Below are 23,136 nucleotides of genomic sequence, written 5' to 3' on the forward strand. Positions count from 1 at the left end.
GGGGAGAATGTACAAACTCCCCACAGACAGCACCTGTATTCAGGATCAAACCCGGGTCTATATCCCTATAAGTTATGTAAGGATGTTATATACAAGGAAGTTAGATATATATAGGGTGAGTAACACAGGACAGTTGGGGAAATGCTAAAAGGTTTCCTGTCTCTTGTTTTCAGATGTAGTATTTTATTATGGCTGTGAGGTTTGGACCGAACGCTGGCAAGCTGATCCATTGTGCTTATATTGTGGTCCACATAACATATTTTTGGCGGAGTTTATCACTACTCTGTGGTAGAGATGTCAAACCCATGATCTATCTTCCCCCATTCATATATATATCTCCTCTTCCCATTCTTCCACCGGAACAGGCATTCTGTTCTGGTACAGTTCGGCTCCTCTCGGAGGCCGTGATCTCTGTTGGTTCGGCAAAACGGATAATCCAGTAAGGCTCTGGAACCAAGGGTGTGAGAAAGTCGGTGGTGGAGTTGTACTCAAATATCAACGATCCATGTCATTTAGGACTCAAACACGTTGTACATGTAGGTCTGCTGCGTTTCTCTACAAGATTTGAAGGTCTCCAAATGCCTCTAGATGCATCCCCCACCCCCCAATGCAATACTCACTAACCCTCTCTCTCTAGGTAAGGGAGCAACACCACAAGTTATGGCAGCCGCTAACCAGAGAGGTGTGTCTCCGTATTGCATGCTAGGATCATCGGCCACATAGAGTAAATGACTCCGGAAATGTAAAGTAGGAACAAACATGTGAAATAAGAAACAAAGCACATCAGGAAACATCAATGGAAAAAAAAGAGTTAACGTTTCGGGGTAGGACCGTTGGTAGAACAGTTGCCTCAGGGGACCAGCGACCCAGGTGTGATCCATGCTTCGGGTGCTGTCTGTGTGGAGTTTGCACGTCCTCCCTGTTCTTCGGCCCACAATGTTTGTGCTGAACATGATGCCAAGTTAAACCAATCTCATCTGTCCATACATGATCTCTTCCTTGCACTTCCATCTGTGTTTCCTCGGGGTTTCTCCGGTTTCCTCCCACATCCCGAGGACGTGCGGGTTTGTAGTTTAATTGCCTCTCCGCAAATTTCCCCCAGTGTGCAAGGAGTGTGCAGAATTACTATGTGGACGGGAGATCGATGGGTCGGAGCGGACTCGGTGGGTCGAAGATGCTAATGATGATGCCACCGAGTCCGGCATTCCCTCTCTCCCTATCCCTCCCCCACCCAAATCGTACTAGCTTCTCATTTTCACCCGACAAACAGCTTACAATGAATGGCCTGTCTCCTTTATCATCGTTACGTTTTTGCACATCTTTCGTTCATTGTTCTTTATCTCTCCACATCGTCTATTTCTCTCGTTTCCCTTATGCCTAACCAGTCTGAAGAAGGGTCTCGACCCGAAACGTCACTCATTCCTTCTCTCCAGAGACGCTGCCTGCCCCGCTGAGTTACTCCAGCTTTTTGTGTCTATGATGATGATGATGATGATGCTTTATTGCAGTGAAATTCTTTGTATTTGCAACCAAAGTACACAAATATAGTCACTACAAAGGAGCCGACAGTCACAGAAAGTATTCACTCCTTCTTCATCCTCCCCACCGGGTTCCCATTAGTGCTCAGCGGCCCCCGGACTCCAGGTCCCCCTTAGTTTTCGGAAACCAGAGTACCCGGAGGAAACCCACACGGTCACGGAAAGAATGTGCAAACTCCACACAGACAGCGCCCGATGTGAGGATCAAAGCTGGGTCTCCGGTGCTGCAAGGCAGAAACTCTACCGGCAGTGCCACCGTACAGCACATAGTTCATCATTTCCTTGAGAGAATTGTGTTTGTTCCACGGCAGCAGAAATGTTAGGAATGAATCACGCAAATCTTTTATCAAGGAAACGACACTTGAGGTCATTTCATGATATCTCATAGACATGACAGCGATATACATTGTCTCAACGATAGTAGAAACCAATTGTGAGCATTTATCGGGTCTAGCTTGTGATCAGTAACTCTGATGATCATTGACTAATTTATCTGGATATCGTCAAGTACTATTTTTAAAAGATAAATTTCTCCAAGTCTATGGTGAAACCTGAATTCTTTCAGCCTTGCCCTTCAATTTTAAATCTGTGGTGAGAAACTAAATATTCGCTATTTTGAGGTTAATTGTGGGATTAAAACTGAATTAGGTTCAATGGGAGTATAACTGATCCATCGCAGGTTTAATATATCATGTACCAGCATAATGCAGCCGTTCAGTCTCAATGCTGCAGAGTTTCGTCACTTTTAATATGCCCAGAGCCATGTAATCCTCTCGGCTTTTGGTATAAGACACCCATCCCTAATAGAGGATACAGTGACCGCACATTAAGATAGACAGCATAAATCACATAGAATACACTTAAAACAAGATGATCTTGCAGTGTTGTAGAAAAACAGGTAACTTTCAATCATGATGATAACTTTTTTACTATCTCCTAGACATTCCATCCTATTGTCTGAGAAAACTAAATGAGTCAATGCAAAGTTCTGTCAGTGTCAGAATATTTCACAGCAATGAGCCCATTCTGTTTCCAATCTGCAATCTAAAAATAGATTCAGCATTGTGGAACTCAGTGTCTGAAAATGTCATTTGATTATTCAAGATAGACACAAAACGTTGGCGTAACTCAGTGGTGCGGGTCAGGCAGCATCGCTGAAGTCTGAGACTCTGAGTCTGAAGAAGTGTTCCGATCCAAAACATCACCGATCCTTTTTCTCTGGAGATGAGTTACTCCAGCACTTGGTGTCATATAAATCAGCATCTGCAATTCCTTCTGATGCAAAGCCTTAACAACTTCTTTACTGGTGCAACAAATTGGCTCGATCTTGGAAGTCCACTAGTTAATTCACACTCTTTGCCAATTAATTTCATATCCTTTCATATGCCTCTCCCCTGACTCTCAATCTGAAGAAGGGGCTCAACCCGAAATGCCACCTCTTCCTTTTCTCCAGAGATGCTGCCTGACCCGTCGAGTTACTCCAGCTATCTGTGTCAAATTTTCTCGTTGTCCACCTTCTCTTCACAGCATCTACTTTACCTGGCAATCCCATGAGCTCGAGAACACCTGCTTAAATCCAAGCATAAATTTTGAGGGGGAGACTGGAGAAGGAACGGCATTATGTTGGAGCTCTCTGATCTTTGTACATAGCGCTATTTATTATAAACAAAAGCTGTTTGAAATTGTGATCAGTTTCAATTGTGGTTGACCCCGGTATCACATGGTGCCCAGTGTGGGCCTTGGCATCAGATGGGCTCTAGGCCCAAGCGGAAACTGGGACTCAGGTATTGGGCAGATCAGCATATCTACAAATTCAAAGTTGTCATAAGTTCACAAGTCATAGGAGCATAATGAGAACATTCGGCCCATCAAGTCTACTTCGCCATTCAATCATGGCTGATCTATCCTCTCAACCCCATTTTCCTGCCTTCCCCCCATGACCCTTGACACTCTTACTAATCAAGAATCTGTCAATCTCTGTCTTAAAAATACCCAATGACTTGGCATTCACAGGTGCGGCAATGAATTCCACAGATTCACCGCCCTCAAGAAATTCCTCCTCATCTCCTTTCTAAAGGAACATCCTTTTATTCTGAGGCTGTGGCCTCTGGTCCTAGACTCTCCCACTAGTGGAAACATCCTTTCCACATTCACTCTATCCAGGCCTTTCACTATTTGGTAAGTTTCACTGAGGTGTCCCCCTCCCCCCATCCCAATATTTCTAAACTCCAGCGAGTACAGTCCCAGTGCCTTCAAAGGCTCATCATATGTTAACCCAATCATTCCTGGGATCATTCTCAAAAACCTCCTCTGGATCATCTCCAACGCTACTCGTTCTCTCTTCTGAATTTTCCTTCATTTTAATTCACCATCTTTCCATGTTGACATGCCAGAAATTAGTCTCTTGTAAGTAATCATGGGCCTAATCTTATCCATACCATATACTTCCAGGGGCAAAAATCTCAAGGTATCATTTTTAGAAGTTAAGTGCAGGATTTCCTGATGCTCGTGCTTATTCAAATTTTCATTCTTTTCCTGGGGATGCTTAGTTTTACTCTAACGAGACCTGACATTTGTTTTAATTTCACCTCAGAGCAAAACCAGACTGCGGAATAATCTGACCCATGTTTCAGCTTCAGTCATCCTCTGCTCACTCACTGTGCCTTGGCCATTCAGGGTGCCCACCCTCAAATAGTTCAGAGCATTTAGGGATAAAGGGTGAAGTTGGAATAGATTATAACGCCGCTGATCGTTACAGCTATGATTTTCGCTCGAAATAAAACGTGTCAACTTTACAAAGGTACATCGGCAAGAGTGCGAGATGTTATTAATTTTCACATGATACATTTTTTAAAAGTGACATTTAATTTCCTCTCCGGCCCAGGGAAGAGGGAGGTCAACAGGTGCTGCTCTATTTGGCAGCCTACAGCTGAGCGGTGAGAACAAAATTGTGAGTGAGGATTATAAGCGGATCAAAATGTCCGTAGAATGACTGCTCAAATAGCCAATTTGCAATTTACACTTTGTAGTGTTAATGAAAGACACATTGAGGGGAATTCTCTTCTTTAATGGTGTGGCGCAGTCCCCCAAGGCTCCTATTTGACTATTTTATTTGGCGGCCTGAAGCATGTTTTTTTTTTGAGTCTTTGAATATTTATCAATTGGCTCGTTTAAACACATTTCCAGAACATAATTGTGACAGAACAGCAAAATTACTTGGGAATATCAGCAGGAAAGTTGGCTTTCAAAGTACTGCCAGTAATGCAGCGCTCATTTGCTCATGGTGAAAAGACAAAGAGCTAACACTAATTCTGGGTAAGATTGGGTCTCCTTGGGTGAGTGACAGTGTGTGGTTTTAAAACCTTACTCGCACTTTATTCACGGACCGCAGATATTACTGGCCAGGCCAGAATTTATTGCACGTTACTAATTACCCTTGACGAGGTGAAAGGGAATTAATTGCTTTCTCGAACTGCTCATCAATGAAGTATGGTTGTGTAATGGAGACTCAAGAGACTGCAGCTGTTGGAGTATTGAGCAAAGAGCAAAGTGCCGGAAGAACTCTGCGGGCCAGGCAGCACCTGCGGTGGGAATTGGACAGACGAAGTTTCGGGTCAGATCCCCTTTTCGGACTGAAGGTCGTGTATTGTTTAGGATTCAACTGGCCAACAATCAGTAGACTGATTCCCGGGTGTGGCACGGTGGTGCAGCAGTAGAGTTGCTGCCTTACAGCATCAGAGAATTTACATGCTGCTCTCTTTCCATTTTGCATGGGATGCCATTTTCGTTATCCATCCCTTTTCTTCAGTCTGAAGAACTTCAGTCTCTTCAGATAAGTCTGAAGAAGTGTCTCAACCCAAAACCTATTCCTTCTTTCCAGAGATGCTGCCTGACCCGCTGAGTTACTCCAGCATTTTGTGTCTATCTCCAAAAAAAAAAAATGAAAGTGACGGACAAAGTACTTGTGCCTGGTTCAACAACGTACCTCGGTGACTGTCAATCACCACCCCCCCCCCGGACACTTATTATTATTTATTCAAATCATTTGCTATGTCGCTCTTCCAGGGAGATGCTAAATGCATTTCGTTGTCTCTGTACTGTACACTGACAATCACAATTAAAATTGAATCTGAATCTGAATCTGAATCTTGTTCCCTGAAAGTGCCATCACGGGTAGATAGGGTGCTGAAGATAGCTTTTGGCAAACTGGCAGTCAGTCAGGGAAGTGAATATAGAAGTTAAGACGTTGTGCGGGCGGCACGGTGGCGGACTGGTAGAGTTGCTGCCTTACAGCGTTTACAGCACCAGAGACCCCGGTTCGATCCCGACTAAGGGTGCTGTCTCTATGGAGTTTATACGTTCTCTCCGTGAACGCGTGGATTTTCTCTGAGATCTTTGGTTTCATCCCACACTCCAAAGACGTGTACGTATGTAGGTTAATTGGCTTGGTGTACGTGGAAACTTCCCCTAGTGTGTGTAGAATAGTGTTAATTTGCGGAGATCGTAGGGCGGAAAGGCCTGTATCCCACTGTATCTCTGAACTAAACTAAACTAACCATTATATTACAGTTTTAGAAGATATTGGTGAGGTCGCATTTGGAGTATTGCATTTGGTTGTGGTCACCCTGATATAGGAAAGATGCTATTAAGCTGGAAAAAGTGCAGTGAAGATTTGCAAGGATGTTACCAGGTCTGAGCCAAAGGGAAAGGTCGGGTAGAAGACTTGGACATTATTCCTAAAAGGGTAGGAGGCTGAGGGGTGATCTTACAGAGGTATATAAAACCATAAGGGGAATACATCGAGTGATTGCACAGAGTATTATTCCAGAGTAGGCAAATCAAGATCTAGAGAGCCACAAAATACTGGAGTAACTCAGTGGGACAGGCAGCATCTCTGGAGAGAAGGAATGGGTGACGTTTCAGGTCGAGACCCTTCTTCAGATCCAGAGACCGTTGGTATAAGTAGAAAGATTTACTAGGAGGGGCAACTTTTTCATTCAGAGGGTGGTGGGTATATCAAACTAATTCATATATATATGAAACAAATTCATTTCACTTGCACTTTATATGCAAGTGATGAATAAAACTGATTGATTGATTCATTAATTGATTGATTGATTGATTTGTGAGAGGAAGTAGTTGAGGCAGATGCAATAATAACGCTTAAAAGACATTTAAAGATCGACACAATCAAGAATCTATCTACCGTTGTCTTAAAAATATCCATTGACTTGGCCACCACAGACTTTCGTAGCAATGAATTCCACAAATTCACCACTCTCTGACTAAAGAAATTGCTCCTCATCTCCTTTCCAATGGTACGTCCTTTTATTCTGAGGCTATAAGCCTCTAGTCCGAGACACTCCCACTAGCGGAAGTATCCTCTCCACATCCATTCCATCTAGACGTATATTCTGTTCTGATTTATGCATTTAAAAACTCACTTTCTCCTGAGAGAATTTCCGACTGAATTTTTTCTGATGTTTACTGCCGGACTGATTGTAAATTCACACCCTTCCATTAGTTCAGCGTTGAGTTGCTGTTGAGGATGACCACAGCACTGGAGGAGAGAGTCACTGACACTAGCTTCTGGATTTCCATACATTGTGTTGTGTACTACACGCTACTGACAGATTTCACCCACAACCATAAAAAGCACCAATAACAACACCATTTATCAAATTCTCCGTCATTGGATCGTTTGAGTGTAGGAGCAGGGAGGTTCTACTGCAGTTGTACAGGGTCTTGGTGAGACCACACCTGGAGTATTGCATACAGTTTTGGTCTCCTAACCTGAGGAAAGACATTCTTACCATAGAGAAGGTTCACCAGACTGATTCCTGGGATGGCAGGACTTTCATATGAAGAAAGACTGGATAGACTCGGCTTGTAGTCGCTAGAATTTAGAAGATTGAGGGGGGTTCTTATAGAAACTTACAAAATTCTTAAGGGGTTGGACAGGCTAGATGCAGTAAGATTATTCCTGATGTTGGGGAAGTCCAGAACAAGGGGTCACAGTTTAAGGATAAGGGGGAAGTCTTTTAGGACCGAGATGAGAGAAACATTTTTTACACAGAGAGTGGTGAATCTGTGGAATTCTCTCCCACAGAAGGTAGTTGAGGCCACAGTTCATTGGCTATATTTAAGAGGTAATTAGATGTGGCCCTTGTGGCTAAAGGGATCAGGGGGTATGGAGAGAAGGCAGGTACGGGATACTGAGTTGGATGATCAGCCATGATCATATTGAATGGCAGTGCAGGCTCGAAGGGCCAAATGGCCTACTCCTGCACCTATTTTCTATGTTTCCTATTTTCTATCTAATTACCTGTCAACTTATATGCACCGTATCTATCATGATAAGGAGAGAATTCTAGCAACGTAATTTTATTGTCTTATCAACCTGAGGTGCTAATTTTACTTTGGGGTCAGAGATACAGTGCAGAAACAGACCCTTTGGCCCACCAAGTCCGCGCCGACCAGCGATCCCCGTACACCAACACTATCCTACACACAATAGGGACAATTTACAATTTATACCATGCCAATTTGCCTACAAACCTGTACATCTTTTGTGTGTGGGAGGAAACTAGAGCAACCGGACAAAACCCACACAGGTCACGGGGAGAACGGACAAACTCTGTACAGACAGCACCTGTACTCAGGATCGAACCAGGGTCTCTGGCACTGTGAGGCAGCAACTCCTGAACCTGGATGTTACATTTTTCAGGCTCCAACACCTTCTACCCGATGATGATGCTGGCTGCATTTTTGAGGCAACGACTCTTGTAGATCCCTTCAATGGTGGGAGTTCAGTACCCATGATGGACTGACCTGTTTCCATGCTGTTTCTCTTTTAGTTTAGTTTAGTTTAGAGGTACAGCGCAAAAACAGTTCCTTTCAGCCGACCGAGTCCGCGCCTTTGGATTAGTAAGTAAGTAAGTTAGTAAGTTTATTGGCCAAGTATTCACATACAAGGAATTTTCCTTGGTGCTCCGCCCACAAGTAACAACATGACATACAGTGAAAGTTACGAGTGACTCATAAAACACTAAACATTAATAATAATAATAATACATTAATGATAAAACATCATTGGTCAAGCATGTGAACCAACAAAATACCAGATCTAAGGGAGGCTTTATCCCTTTGGGATAAAGGGATTATCAAAGAAAACCCACATAGGTCACGTAGAGAACGTACAAATTCTGTACAGATAGCACCCGTAGTTAGGATTGTACCCGGATTTCTGGTGCTATAAGGCAGCAACTTGACTGCTGCACCATCTCTAAAAAAATGTAAATGCTAAGCAGCAAACTGTCAGACCCCAGAGTTATGTCATTATATAGTTCAATTGAGCTAGAACAAGCCTCACCTACAAAACTGTCATGGAAACCATTGGCGGGTAGGAACGCCACGCCTTCAGCTTTGCTGACTGTCAAATTCTTGGAATGTTTCTGAATGTCCATGATATTCAGAATTCACAAACTATTAAAACAGAAATAAATCCTTGAACTTTTTTTTTTAAATGATGAAGTTATTTTGTAATTAAACACACAAAAAGAAAAATTAATTTAGCTGTCCTCTTTGCAGCTGCAATTTCTGCACTGAAGTGAGCAGGCACTAAGATCCCACCCTAGAACTGACCTGATGAGTAAATCGCCACAGTACAGGAGCTGAGGAATCTCAGCATGTTGAAGTTTGGCCACTGATAGATGCACTATCTGGAATCTATCTAAATTCAGAACTATTATAGAGTCATAGCATAATACAGTATGGAAACAGATCCTTCAGCCCAACTTTCCCATGCCAACCAAGAGGTGCCATCTTCACTAGTCCCACCTGCCCATGTTTGGCCCATATCTATCTAAGCCGTTTCCTGTCTATCTACCTGTCCAAAATGTCAAATAGTACCTTGAAGTGAGTCCACGGATTGGTTTAATGGCGTTGATAAGGTGTTTAAAAGGTATTCAGTATAATTTTTCTTATTAGCCAAGGTATTGGAGCACAAGAGCAAGTAGGGTTAGGTTAGAACTGGCCTCAACATGAGCATCATGTATCATTCCTGTCACCAAAATATAGAAATGATTTACAGCAGAGGGTGGAGAAGAGAGGAATAGATCGGGTAGACACACAGAGGTTCTTCTCAGAGTAAGGAAATCGAAAATGAAAGGACATAGGTTTAAGGTAAGGGGAGGGGGGGTGAATTAATAGAAATCTGAGGGGGTAACTTTTTCACACAAAGGGTGATGAGTGTATGGATCGAGCTGCCTGAGGAGGCAGTTGCAACGTTGAAGAAACATTTGGACAGGTACATGGATAGGATTTAGAAGCATATGGGCCAATTGCAGGCAGATGGGACAAGCGTAGCTGGGGCATCTTGGTCCGCTTGGGCAAATTGGGCGGAAGGGCCTGTTTCCACACTGTATGACTCTATGACTCTACTTGCCATCACTCTGGGCTTGGGTGACATCCTCTGCCTGAGTTAACAAATTGCGGAGGGTAAGGGTAGGGAGGCAAAACGCAAAGTCATCTCTTTTCCTGTCCTCAGCCCAAATCTACACGTCCACATTTCCTCTGAGGAGCCACTGCATAAGGACCGATGATCGCAAGAGCCTTCCATTTTTTTTCCGGCCTCACTTGTTCAAGACTCCGTGATCGATTTCATCGCGTGAAACAACTATTCCGAGCTGACTATAGAAAGTCAGGAGCAGATCAGAGAGCAAACCCAATGAATCAATGTGTCTTGCACAATACTGGACAGTCAAAGCAACTCCAAGCCATCATGAGAATCAAAGAGCAGTTCCTGGGAACCAAGAAAATAACATTTATTCTAATGGAAGTGATCTTCCTATTGAAGTGGGACTCCACTATGCACCATAATGGAATTTTTGCCAGGATCAGGGAACAATCATTGATTATAATGAAAGGTCTGTAACCACAAGACTGTAATAATGTTATTCCATTGTACATGGATTAAGCTTCTCCCGTTTCTTTGCTGTCTTTGAAGGAAATCGGATTGACAATAATTGCTAAACTGTTAGAATGGAGAATGAGGAAACACGAGTGAGCATGGACAGTTTCTTGCTTGAATCTTTTAATGCTCTAATGCAAGGCTCTCACATAACTAGAGACCACATGCGCACTGGGCTTTTCCATGGGCCCATTAGAAATCAGGAATATATAAGATGGAAAAGAAATGTAACCGTGTGAAAAGACTTATATGAGTAATCAGGGGATTTGTAGCACTTTCGGTGATTACAAGGTCACAATGGTGAATACTCGAGCTTTAAGCTTGTGGTGTTAGCCACTCCTCTGCACACTTAGGTATACACAGCTGTTAGAATGAGCACAAAAGACAGTTTTTTTTCCAAATGAAAAGTGGAAGAATGAGAATTGAAGGAAAGCTGATCTGAGCCCTTTCCATTCCATAGTGATGATCCTACGCTAGTCAATGCCAGTAAAGCTGAAGAACATGAGAAATTTCACATCGGTGGTGATTGCCAAACAGATATCAGTGGGAACGCTGATATTCCCCGTGGTTTATTACTTGCAGCGCAGTCTATTGGGATTACATTGGAGCCAGATCCATGTTTAACCAAACTAGGGCCTTTTTCTCCTTTGACCTTAAGAAATCCACACCTCCGAACAATTCTCAGAGCAATTTCTTTCTGTTTTATTATTGATATGCAGAACATTTAATTCTTATTTATTGATTTGCTTAAATGCTCTATCAGGAGCATGTTTACCGCTCATAGTGCGGCACGGTGGCGCAGCGGTAGAGTTGCTGCCTCACAGCGCCAGAGACCCGCTTTCCAACCTGACTACGGGTGCTGTCCGTACGGAGTTTGTACGTTCTCCCTGTGACCGCGTGGGTTTTCACCGGGTGCTCCGGTTTCCTCCCACACTCCAAATACGTACAGGATTGTAGATTAATTGGTTTTGGTCAAATTGCAAATTGTCCCGAGTGTGTAGGATTGTGCTAGTAGACGGGGTGATCGCTGGTCGGCGCAGAGTCCGTGGGGCCAAGGGCCTGTTTCCGCACTGTATGTCTAAAATAAAGTCAAGAGTGGTCAGGAGTGGATAGGAGTGGTCAGGAGTGGACAGTCACAGGTTTTGAGTAAAATTAGGCAATTTGGTCCATTGAGTCCACTCTGCCATTGAATTATGGCTGAACTCTGCCTTCTAATTTAGAAGTTTTTATCCATGAGTAACTACTCAACTCTACTCAACAGCCAAAAATCTGTAGCCTCCCTTTGATCTGGTATTTTGTTGGTTCACATGCTTGATCAATGGTGTTTTATCATTAATGTTTTATTATTATTAATGTTTAGTGTTTTCTGAGTCATTCGTAACTGTCACTGTATGTCATGTTGTTACTTGTGGGCGGAGCACCAATGTAAATTCCTTGTATGTGAATACTTGGCCAATAAACTTACTTACTTACTTACTTACTAACTTACTTACTAATCCCATTTTCCTGTCTTCTCCCCATAACCCTTGATACCCATTCTAATCAAGTCATGAGACATTAGGTAGTACCCATTAATGGGGAGGGGGCTGGGTGGCAGGGTTTGCATTTAGCACCACTCAGATCTCTCTCTCTTGTTCTATAGGAGGTGATGCTAAAGTAAATCAGACTGATAAAGATGAATTTTAACCATTTTTCACCCCAAATCGTAAACGCACATAGCATTCTGCATCTAACCCAGGAATTTATAAAATGCATTGAAGAGCGTTATCATAAGCATCATGTATAGAATCCTACTTAGGAGAGAGGAAGTCTGAAGAAGGGTCTCGACCGAAATGTCACCCATTCCTTCTCTCCAGAGATGCTGCCTGTCCTGCTGAGTTACTCCAGCATTTTGTGTCTATCATCGATTTAAACAAGCATCTGCAATTCTTTCCCACCTACTTAGGAGAGAGCTGCACTAGAACTGATCGAACATAGAACTGCACAGGGGCAGGCCCTTTGGCCCACAACGGTTGTGCCAAACATAACGTCAAGATCAACTATTATCTGACTGCACTTAATCCATATCCCTTCATTCCCTGCATACCCACGTTACTGCCCAAAAACCTCCTAAATGCCATTATCATATCTACCTCCATGACTATCCCTGGCAGCACCTTCCAGACAAACCACCCTCCCACTTATCTTTTAGAATGAGGATGGGCAAGTGACCATGGTGGAACATTTGGGAACAATGACCATAGTTTGTAAGATCCAATGCAGCCATTCAACAACATAGAGTTGATTCTCAAGTTAGGGTCCTAAACTGTGGGGGTGATAGATTTTAATTATGTTAGGATATGGGAGAGGATACTTGGGAGCAGGGAATGGATGGGATCTGTGGAGCATCACTAGATCGCGGCTGATATAGTTGATGTCTGGGCATGGGGATTGGTGTGACCGGAGGCAGGAACATGTAGTCATAGAGTCATAGAGTCTGAAAGTCATAAAGTGTGGAAACAGGCCCTTCGGCCCAACTTGCCGACACCAGCCAACATGTCCCAGCTACACCAGTCGCACCTGCCAGCCTTTGGTACATACCCCTCCAAACCTGTCCTATCCATGCACCCGTCTAACTGTTTCTTAAATGTTGGGATAGTCCCAGACTCAACTGCATCCTCTGGCAGCTTGTTCCTTATACCCACCACCCTTTGTGTGAAAAAGTTGCCCATCAGATTCCTATTAAATCTTTTCCCCTTCACCTTAAACATATGTCCTCTGGTCTTCGATTCACCTACTCTGGGCAAGAGACTCTGTGCATTTACTAGATCTATTCCTCTCATAATATTATACACCGCTATAAGATCACCCTTCATCCACCTGTGCACCAAGGAATTAAGTCCCCGCCTACTCAATCTCTGCCTGTAGCTCGGCCCTCTAGCCCTGGCAACATCCTTGTAAATCTCCTCTGTACCCTTGCCAGCTTGACAACATCTTTCTTATAATGCGGTGCCCAGAACTGAACTAAATGTGGCCTCACCAACGTCTTATACAATTGCAACGTGAGTTCCCAACTTCTACACTTCTACGATGGAGTTGTCTTCCTCATCTTGGTTATCAGGTGACTTTAGTCATCGAGAGGGCAGACATCATCCTGGGGAAATCTTTTTCCCAGGATGGAAAGGCCAAAGACTAGAGGGCATAACTTTAAGGTGAGAGAGGCAAAGTTGGAAGGAGATGTGCGGGTCAACTTTTTTTGCACAGATTATGGTGATGACCTGGAATGTGCTGCTACTGTTGGTGGTGGGGGCAGATGCTATAGTGTCATTTAAGAGACTTTTGGATATGAATATGGTTATGCAGAGAATGGAGAAATATGGATTATGCACTGGTAGATAAGAGATGGTCTTGGCATCATGATCGGCAAAGACATTGTGGGCCAAAAGGCCTGATCTTGTGTTTGTTTTACGTGTTTTTTGTTCTATGTTAATTAATAAGGAGAATTGTCCAATTATTAATCCCATGACTTAGACTTAGACTTAGACTTAGATTCCTTTATTGTCATTCAGACCTTTCGGTCTGAACGAAATTTCGTTGCCTGCAGTCATACACAATAATAATAAATACCAAAACATACAATAAACACAAATTAACATCCACCACAGTGAGTTCACCAAGCACCTCCTCACTGTGATGGAGGCAAAAGTCTAAGAGAGACTTAGATAGAGCTCTAGGGGCTAGTGGAGTCAAGGGATATGGGGAGAAGACAGGCACGGGTTATTGATTGGGGACGATCAGCATGATCACAATGAATGGCAGTGAAGGGCCGAATGGCCTCCTCCTGCACCTATTTTCTATGTTTCTATGTTTCTACACGTTCCAACCATTGAATCCAGCAAGAAACAAATGTTCACTATTGTTAGTGCGGTTCTACTCAAATGGGGAGGCCTTGCTTCTCTGTAACGCAAGTTGAGAGTTATACCCACAGCAATACTGGTAAGCCTCGAACTACAGCTGTACAAACAGCAAATGACAAAAGATGCAGCACAGCATTAAGCAGCCATCAGAAAGGCTCTAACAAGTTTCAATAACTTCTTTTGTCCTACGGACTTAAAGCAGCGCAGAAACAATCAGAAGCTCAAAGATGCATCAAGAAGAACCAAGTCCCAAGAATACAAAGGAATCAACAAAAAAGGAACAAGCCTGCATGTTCTGCTTCAGTTAGAGTATCACTTAGTCAGTTGGCCATTGCTTGCATATTTCTGTTGCGTAATGGAGACGCCCCTGGATTTAAAAGAATCTGGGCACTTTACTGAGCTTTGTGAAGAAATATGATGGGTTCAAATATGTACCTGTGTATGCCCACCATGGCAAACTATATTAGTGGCAACATGTGAAATGGAATGGACACGGACATGAGTCAGCACAGACTCGGTGGGCCGAAGGGCCTGTTTCTACACTGTATCTCTAAAGTAAAGTAAATCTGCAGTTCCTTGTGTCTGTATCATAGCATGGGATGAGCAGAACCGACAGGTGAAAGACAACCTTTGGCATCCAAAACTTACGTCAACAGGAGCAGAATGGAGGGTGTGAGGTTTTGAGTTTGGGTAATAGGAAGAGGATAATGGGGGGTATAAAATACATTTTTAATAAAAACACGGTTGGTATATCCTTTTTTGCGGAGTTTTGTGTTACAATAGAGCGATTGATTTTCCTTTCTTCTTTTTTTTCTTTTCTTTCTAGGGTCTTATTTCTTTTCTTTGCTTCCTTCTCTAATTCCTTCCCTAAGGGGTTCTTTACTCCCAAAACTTTCCTGCACTTTCACGATTCTTGCTTACTTTCCTTACTTCTTTTATTTCTATCTTTTTTAAAGCTCAAAAAATGAAGTGGTACAACATAATGTAATAAGATATATGCGATGTATTAATGTGATTTATTGTACTGCTAATAAAAATAAAATTTAAAAAAATAAGTTAAAAAAAATAGGAAGAGGATCTGAGAATCATAATTTCTAATCCCCATTATAACATGCCAATGCAAGAAACAGTTCCTCACAATGCCTAGAACATCTGACCACCATCTGAATCCCTGCTACATGGATCAATGGGTCTAAATGATAGTACGCGCAGTGTAGTGCTCCCGTGCATGGCATGACATGTCCGCATAGACTGCACGCTCCAGCAAGTGTTAAATGAAAGGCTTTCTGGCTAACAGGTCAAAGTGCCAGCCACACGCTGTATGGCTGCAGACTGACGCAGGTAGGCTTCAAGAATGAGCTCACGGACTGTGCACAACCTGGCCAATTGAAGATTTGACCCCATGCTCTTTCAGGAACAGATGTGAGGCTGTTCCAAGCAGTAGACGGTGACTTTGCGTGAAGCAGGTGTTAGCAGGTGTGCGGTCTCCGGGGATCAATGTAACGCAGGCTGTCAACTCACTCTGGCCCATTTTACATCTACCCACAATTGCCATTCAACTCCCACAGACACATTCAGAGAATCACCTTTCAGGCTGCTCCCAATGCATATTTCCTACCTCAAAGTAGCACAGGAACAACCAGCTTCACTGCTATGTGTGTTGTTCTTCTCTCTTTTCCCAGTAATTCATTGCTTCAAGTTACAACTCCAGCTAGAATTTGGCTTATTTTCCCACCTGTTTCATATTAACCAGAGCATGAAGTCCATCAACTAGCGGAGGGGGATGAATATCAAGCCGAGAAATCAGGTATGCTCAGATACAGTCTACCTTTTGTAATGGTTTGTGTACAATATTCTGCACAGATGATAAGAAATATGAACACGCGATGATGGAGATCTTTGGCATATGTTTGGTGTCTGTCCAGAAGCATGGAATGCTAAAACACCAGCACTAGAATGCTCACGAGTCATATCTTACCTAGTATTGTATGTGTAGGAAGGAACTGAAAGTTCTGCTTTATACCAAAGATGGATGCAAAGTGCAGGAGTAACTCAGCGGGTCAGGCAGCTTCTATGTAGTAAACTGTGGGTGATGTTTCAGGTCGGAACCCTTCTTCAGACTGAAACGTCATCCATCCTTTTTCTCCATAGTTGCTGCCTGAACTGCTGAGTTAATGCACCACTTTGTGGCTATCTCGCCTTCTATGCTCCATCAACGATCTGTTGGGCGGCACAGTGGTGCAGCAGTAGAGTTGCTGACTTAAGGGTCTGTCCCACCAGCATGCGTCTGCATGCGGCAAGCGCGACCTAATGTGGTCGCTTGAGCCGTACGGCCTCGCGGGGCCAGTCCCACTTCGATCACCGGAGCCATATGGAGTTGTGCGGAGCTGGTCCCGACATCGCGCGGGGCTCCGAAAAACTGACACTGTCCAAATATTCCGCGCGGCAACGGCCTGCCTGGTCGCGCTCGCCGCATACAGTCGCATGGTGGTGGGACCGGCCCTGTACGGGGATCACTCGACCTCCGCGCGGCCCCCGCTTCCGGTTTGGTCGCGCTTGCCACATGCAGTCGCATGCTCGTGGGACAGGCCCTTTACAGCGCCAGAGACCCGGGTTCGATCCTGACTACGGGTGCATGTCTGTGCGGACATTGTACGTTCTCCCCGTGACCAGCGTGGGTTTTCTCCGGGAAGACCCGGTTTCCTCCCACACTCCAAAGATGTACAGGTTTGTAGGCTAATTAGCTTGGCATCAACGTAAATTGTCCCTAGTGTGTGCAGGATAGTGCGGGGATCGGTGGGCTGAAGAGACGGTTTCTACACTGTACCCCTAAACTAAACTAACCTAAACTAACCTAAACCGTTCTTTGAGCCAGTGTGAAATGCTTTTGTTTTGCATTCATCGCTGTCAGCGGTTGTGAGATATTCTTAATATTCCCACCCAGCAGGATCAGACTGTCCCTGTTATTAACTCCTCGAAACTCTGAAAGTCTGATTTCTAAATTCACTGATATCAGTCAAGTTCCACTTAACAGCTATTCATGTGGGAAACTGCTGCATATTTCCTTGTATAAAATAAGCATGCAAGTGAAAAATGCCAATTGTGTCCATTGGAACCGTCTGCATTCTATTCAGAGTTCTACAATACTGCCTATTCAGGGAGACCCTATCATATAAACACAAGGCCTATTGATCCACAATCCATATTTCCTTAATCCTGCCCTGTAGTGTATACAGCTGTCTTTTAAGAAGGTGTTGGCATTGATTTTTCATCCTCTTGAGAATTTCTTGCGCTATTGTATATAAATAAATGTGAAATGAACCTTGTGTGCCTGACCTCCCCTCATGTTATCTCTGCCATTTGACAAACCACAGGAAAGGAAGAGGGAAAGTGGTTCAGACATGGATTTATTTGACAAAGTTATACTGAAAATACTTTGAATGGAATGGGTAAAGGTTGATGGATCCAGCTATTAAACGTAAAAATGCCGGAAACACTCAGCAGGTCAGGCAGCGTCTGTGGGGGGAAGAAGCATATTTAATGTTGCAGGTCAAAGACATTTCACTAAACTAGGAGGAGTTCCCAATCACCCAGGAATGATTGGGTTAACATATGATGAGCCTTTGAAGTCACTTGGGCATGCGCTCGCTGGAGTTTAGAAGGATGAGGGAGGGGAAGCCTCATTGAAACTTACCGAATAGTGAAAGGCCTGGATAGAGTGTATGTGGAGAGGATGTTTCCACCAGTGTGGGAGTCTAGGACCAGCCATGGCCTCAGAATAAAAGGACGTACCTTTAGAAAGGAGATGAGGGATTTCTTTAGTCAGAGGGTGGTGAATCTGTGGAATTCATTGCCATAAACTGCTGTAGAGGTCAAGTCATTGGATATTTTTAAGGTAGAGATTTAAAGATTCTTGATTAGTACGGGTGTCAGGGGTGATGTGGCGAAGGCAGCAGAATGGGGTTAAGAGGGAGAGATAGCTCAGCCATGATGGAATGCCGGAGTAGACTTGATGGGCCGAATGGCCTGTTTCTGTTCCTAGAACTTATGAACATAAACTTATGTTGGAAATTAAGTGTGTTTTAAGCTGCGGAGCTGTGGGGAGGGTGGAGGGAACAACGAGAAGGTCTATCGCAATCAAGAGCGGCATGAAGGATTACCAATCGCTGATGATATTTCTACAGATGCAAATAGAAAAGATACGATGATAAAAGAAAACAATGCTGGAACACTGAAATACAGAACACTGGTACTTCCGATAAAGAATGCCAGAATATATGGGTGGCACAGCTGGTAGAGTCACTGCCTTACCGTGCCAGAGACCTGGGTTTAATGCTGACCTTGTGAGCTGCCTTTGTGGAGTTTGCACATTCTCCCTGTGACCACACATGGGTTTCCTTCGGAAGCTCCAGTTTCCTCCCACGTACCAAATATGTGTGCATTTGTAGCATGTAGAAAGGAACTGCAGATGCTGGTTTATACCAAAGATAGACACAAAATGTTGGAGTAACTCAGCAGGTCAGGCAGCATCTCTGGAGAAAAAAGGATGGGCGATGTTTTGGGTTGAAACCCTGCTTTAGACTGAAGAAGAGTTCTGACCCTGAAATGTCACCCATCCTTTTTCTCCAGAGATGCTGCCCGACCAGGTGAGTTACTCCAGCATTTTGTGTCTACGTGTGTTTGTAGGTTAACTGGCCTCAGTAAATTGCCCCTAGTGTGTAGGGAGTGGAGGCGAAAGTAGAATAACCTCAAACTATTGTGAAAGGATAAGTTGGCATGGACTTGGTAGGCCGAAGAGCCTGTTACCATGTTGTATCTTTGAACAAAACTAAACAAAATACTCTGCAGATCAGGCAACATCTGTGGAGAGAGAAACGGAGTTGGACAACCTTTTTGTCAGAACTGCCACTTCTGATACTGGAAAGACTTGCTCTTTGAAATGATTGAATTCATCGATGAGTACCAAGGGCTGTGACCTGCCTGGTCAGAAGATGGGAAACTCCTGCTTGAACTTGTATCAGGTTCTTTGGAACCATGCAAGAGACCAGAAGCACGCAGTGGGAATAGAATAGAACGGAGATGTCTAGTGGAAGCTGAGGACCTCCCTTGCGACTGAATGGAGGTGTTCTAGTCACCCAGGGTGAGTTTGGTTTCTTTAGAGTAGAAGAGGTCACATCATGAGCTTGGAGTGCAGAGCATTATACTGGAGGAAGTGCAAGTTCCATCCTGAATTTTGCTGAGGGGACCAATAAAGTATTTTTTATTATTTTATTATTATTATTATTATTATTATTATTATTATTATTATTATTATTAAGTGAATTGCTGCTTCATCTCTGCAATTGCTTCGTGCATCAACGTTTCTTCCACATGGGATCTTCCATAGATAGGGTAGACAGTCAAAGCCTTTTTTTCCCCCAAGGTGGAAATGTCAAATATCAGAGGGCATTTCTTTAAGGTGAGAGGGGCAATTTTAAAGATGTTTTTTTACACAGAGAGTAATGGGTGTCTGGAACATGCTGCCAAGAGAGGTTGTGGAGGCAAATACGGTAGTGGCATTTTAGAGGCTTTTGGATAGGCACATGGATATGCAGGGAATGGAGAGATATGGACCTTGTGCAGGCAAATATAGATTGATTTATCTTGGCATCATGTTTGGCACAGACATTGTGGGCCAAAGGGACTGTTCCTGTGCTGTACTGTTCTATGTTCTATGTTCTGAGGTTAATGGGTTCAGAAATGAGCCAGAGACAAATCAGTAAAGTAGTGACTCAGTGGGTCAGGCGGCACCTCTGGAGCTCATGGATAGGCACGCATTTCTCTCATTATCCAGCCCCCCCTTTTCCCCTTCCCCCAGCCCCCTTCCACTTACATCCCTTTCTCCGACTTCACATTTTGTCTCTTCCCACCTCATCTCACAGTCGCCTGTCTCCTTTTCATCTTCTGACTTTGTCCATCCATCTGCAATCAGCTATATCCACCTATGCCTGGCTTTGTCCCGCCCTAAACCTCCCTTCCAGCTTTCTCCCTCCCTACCACAATCAGACTGAAGAAAAAAAAAAAAGATTCAATTTATTGTCATTGTCAGTGTACAGTACAGAGACAACGAAATGCATTTTTAGCATCTCCCTTGAAAGGGAGACACAGGGCGTCGCGGTGTGCCCGCGCCTGCCGCCGTAATTACATTCCATTACACACAGGCAAAGGTGGGTGAAGTGTCTTGCCCAAGGACACAACGACAGTATGCACTCCAAGCGGGATTTGAACCGGCTACCTTCAGGTTGCCAGCCGAACTCTTAGCCCATTGTGCTATCTGTCGCCTACATTGTGCTATCTGTCGCCTACCCGTTGAGATATTCCAGCACTTTGTTTGTTTGTTTTTTTGTAAAATAGCATCTGCAGTTTCTTGCGTCTACTCTCCAGATCTTCCAGAGAACCAGGACAGGGCAGATTCTATCTGGATTTGTGTTCCTGGGTAAATTACAGAAGCTTCCCATTAGCAGTGTTAGCAAGATTCAACTGTTAGGGCTGACTTGGTCATAGACTCATACAGCACAGAAACAGGCCCTTCGGCCCAACTTGCCCATGCCGATCAATATGCCCCATCTACACTAGTCCCACCTGCCTGCATTTGGCCCATATCCCTCTAACCCTTTCCTATCCTTGTACCTGTCCAAATATATTTTAAATGTTGTTATAGCAACTGCCTTAACCTACCGCCTCTGGCAGCTCATCTCATATATCCACCACCCATTGGGTGAAAAAAAATCCCCTCAGGTTCCTATTAAATAGGCTGTCCCACTTGGGCGACCAAATTGGCGAGTTTAGAAGAGATGGAAAAAATGACATGTTTAAGACCTCCTTGGGCTATGTAGAAGACCTCCTTTGACCTCTTTCGAATATGTTGAAGACCAGCTTCGACCAGCTATGACTAGCTACGACTAACTTCAGGAAAATTGGACACCGAATAGTGGAGAGTGAAGACGACCTCCTTCGATCTCCTTCAATGTCCTTCGACCTCCCTTCGACTTCCCTTTGACTATGATGAAGACTATCTTTGACTACCCTCGATTACCTACAACTAACATGCCAATCTACTACAACCTACTACGACTAAACCTACAAGTAAAAAAAGTATTGATTTTTTCCATGGCGATCTTTTTTTGTTCGCGGGCATTTTTATAACATATTGAAAAAAACGGCGCGACCTAGCTGAGGCCTCGAGTACGCGGAGACCACTCTCGATCATGAAGGAGAGTTACGAAGACCTCCTACAACCTCGTGTGTCAACCAAGCTGCGAGTATGAGTCGAGGGCAAACTCGCCAGAACTCGTGGATTAGGTCGCCCGAATGGGACAGGCCCTTAAATCTTTCCCCCCTCACCTTAAACCTGTGACTTGAAAAAGAGAAACTTCAATTCTCACTCTGCAATTCCGATCATTATCCCTGGTTGAGGTTAGACATTGGAGACGATGGTCTGGTGATCATTGTAGACAAAATGCATACTGCACTGTCCCCTTGTGGCAGTAATCGGCAGTGCATACTGATTTAATATCACAGGTATATTCATTAAACGGACAAAAGGGTAAGTATGATATATATCATTTAATGCAGTTGAATTTTTCAATTATAATTTTATCAGGTTAAATTTTTGCAATTAGTGCTGATCAAAAATTAGATCACAGGTTGATGCTGGTTTTAATCGAAGGTAGACACAAAATGCTGCAATAACTCAGAGGGACAGGTAGCGTCTCTGGAGAGAAGGAATGAATGACATTTCGGGTCGAGACCCTTCTTCAGACGGATCTCGACCCGAAACATCACCCATTCCTCTCCAGAGATGCCGCCTGTCCCGCTGAGTTACTCCAGTATTTTGTGTCTACCTTCGATTAAAACCAGCATCTGCAGTTCTTTCCCACACATTAGATCACAAGATTGTGGGTGTATGGAACGAGCTGCCGGAGGAGGTAGTCGAGGCAGGTACTATTGTAACGTTTAAGAAACATTTGGACAAGTACACTGATACAACAGGGTTATGAGCCAAATGCAGGCAGGTGGGACTAGTGCAGATGGGAAATGTTGGTCGGCATGGGCGAGTTGGGCCAAAGGGCCTGTTTCTACTCTATTTGACTATCTCTATGACTATTACAAGGGAATTGTCTCTCTTTTGGCAGTCGTGGTCTAAAACCGACTGCCTCTAAGAGTTCTGGAGGTCGAGATCCACATTGCAGTTAAAAAAATAAGGGAGCAGGGGAAGAAATGTAACCCACAGCAGAATGGCCAAGTACTTGGTGGTGGGATTGGGCTGAATGCCCTTTTGTAGGCAATGTAGACACAAATAACCCTGGAGATACAAGAGACTGCAGATGCTGGAATTTGGAGCAAACTGCTGGAGGAACCCAACGGATCAGGCAGCATTTGTGGAAACAGAGGGATGGTCGACGTTTCGGATCAAGATTCACTTGCCAGGAATATTTTGCAGTCAGTTTTAGTGGCATGTCTCCAGTACTTTGAAGTGCCTATTTATGGATATGTCAGTCCCCTTATTACGGAAAGAATATACCTGCATTGGAGATAATCAAGAAGAGATCATCGCTAGCTTGAGAGGATGTCTAAACATGTTATTTTGGGCTGGAATGAATGAGGGTGATCAAATTGAACCAACGAAGATATTAAGGGTAGGGTACATGTTGCTACTAGTGAGCGAGAAGGGACATGGTTACAAGATTAA

The 23,136-nt window shown here is 43.8% G+C and overlaps 1 protein-coding gene across 1 annotated transcript in view; it reads left to right on the plus strand.

Moving 5' to 3' along the window:
• Window positions 1-13,025: 13,025 nt before the first annotated feature.
• LOC129703018 (claudin-14-like) overlaps window positions 13,026-23,136 on the plus strand; it is a 44,005-nt gene continuing 33,894 nt past the window's right edge. The window contains exon 1 of the mRNA XM_055645184.1: window positions 13,026-16,212. Coding sequence (XP_055501159.1) covers window positions 16,189-16,212 — 24 coding nt within the window. The 5' untranslated portion in view covers window positions 13,026-16,188. The remainder of the gene's footprint in view (window positions 16,213-23,136) is intronic.

This window comes from Leucoraja erinacea, chromosome 13 (genome assembly GCF_028641065.1).
Source record: "Leucoraja erinacea ecotype New England chromosome 13, Leri_hhj_1, whole genome shotgun sequence".
Classification (NCBI taxonomy): domain Eukaryota; kingdom Metazoa; phylum Chordata; class Chondrichthyes; order Rajiformes; family Rajidae; genus Leucoraja; species Leucoraja erinaceus.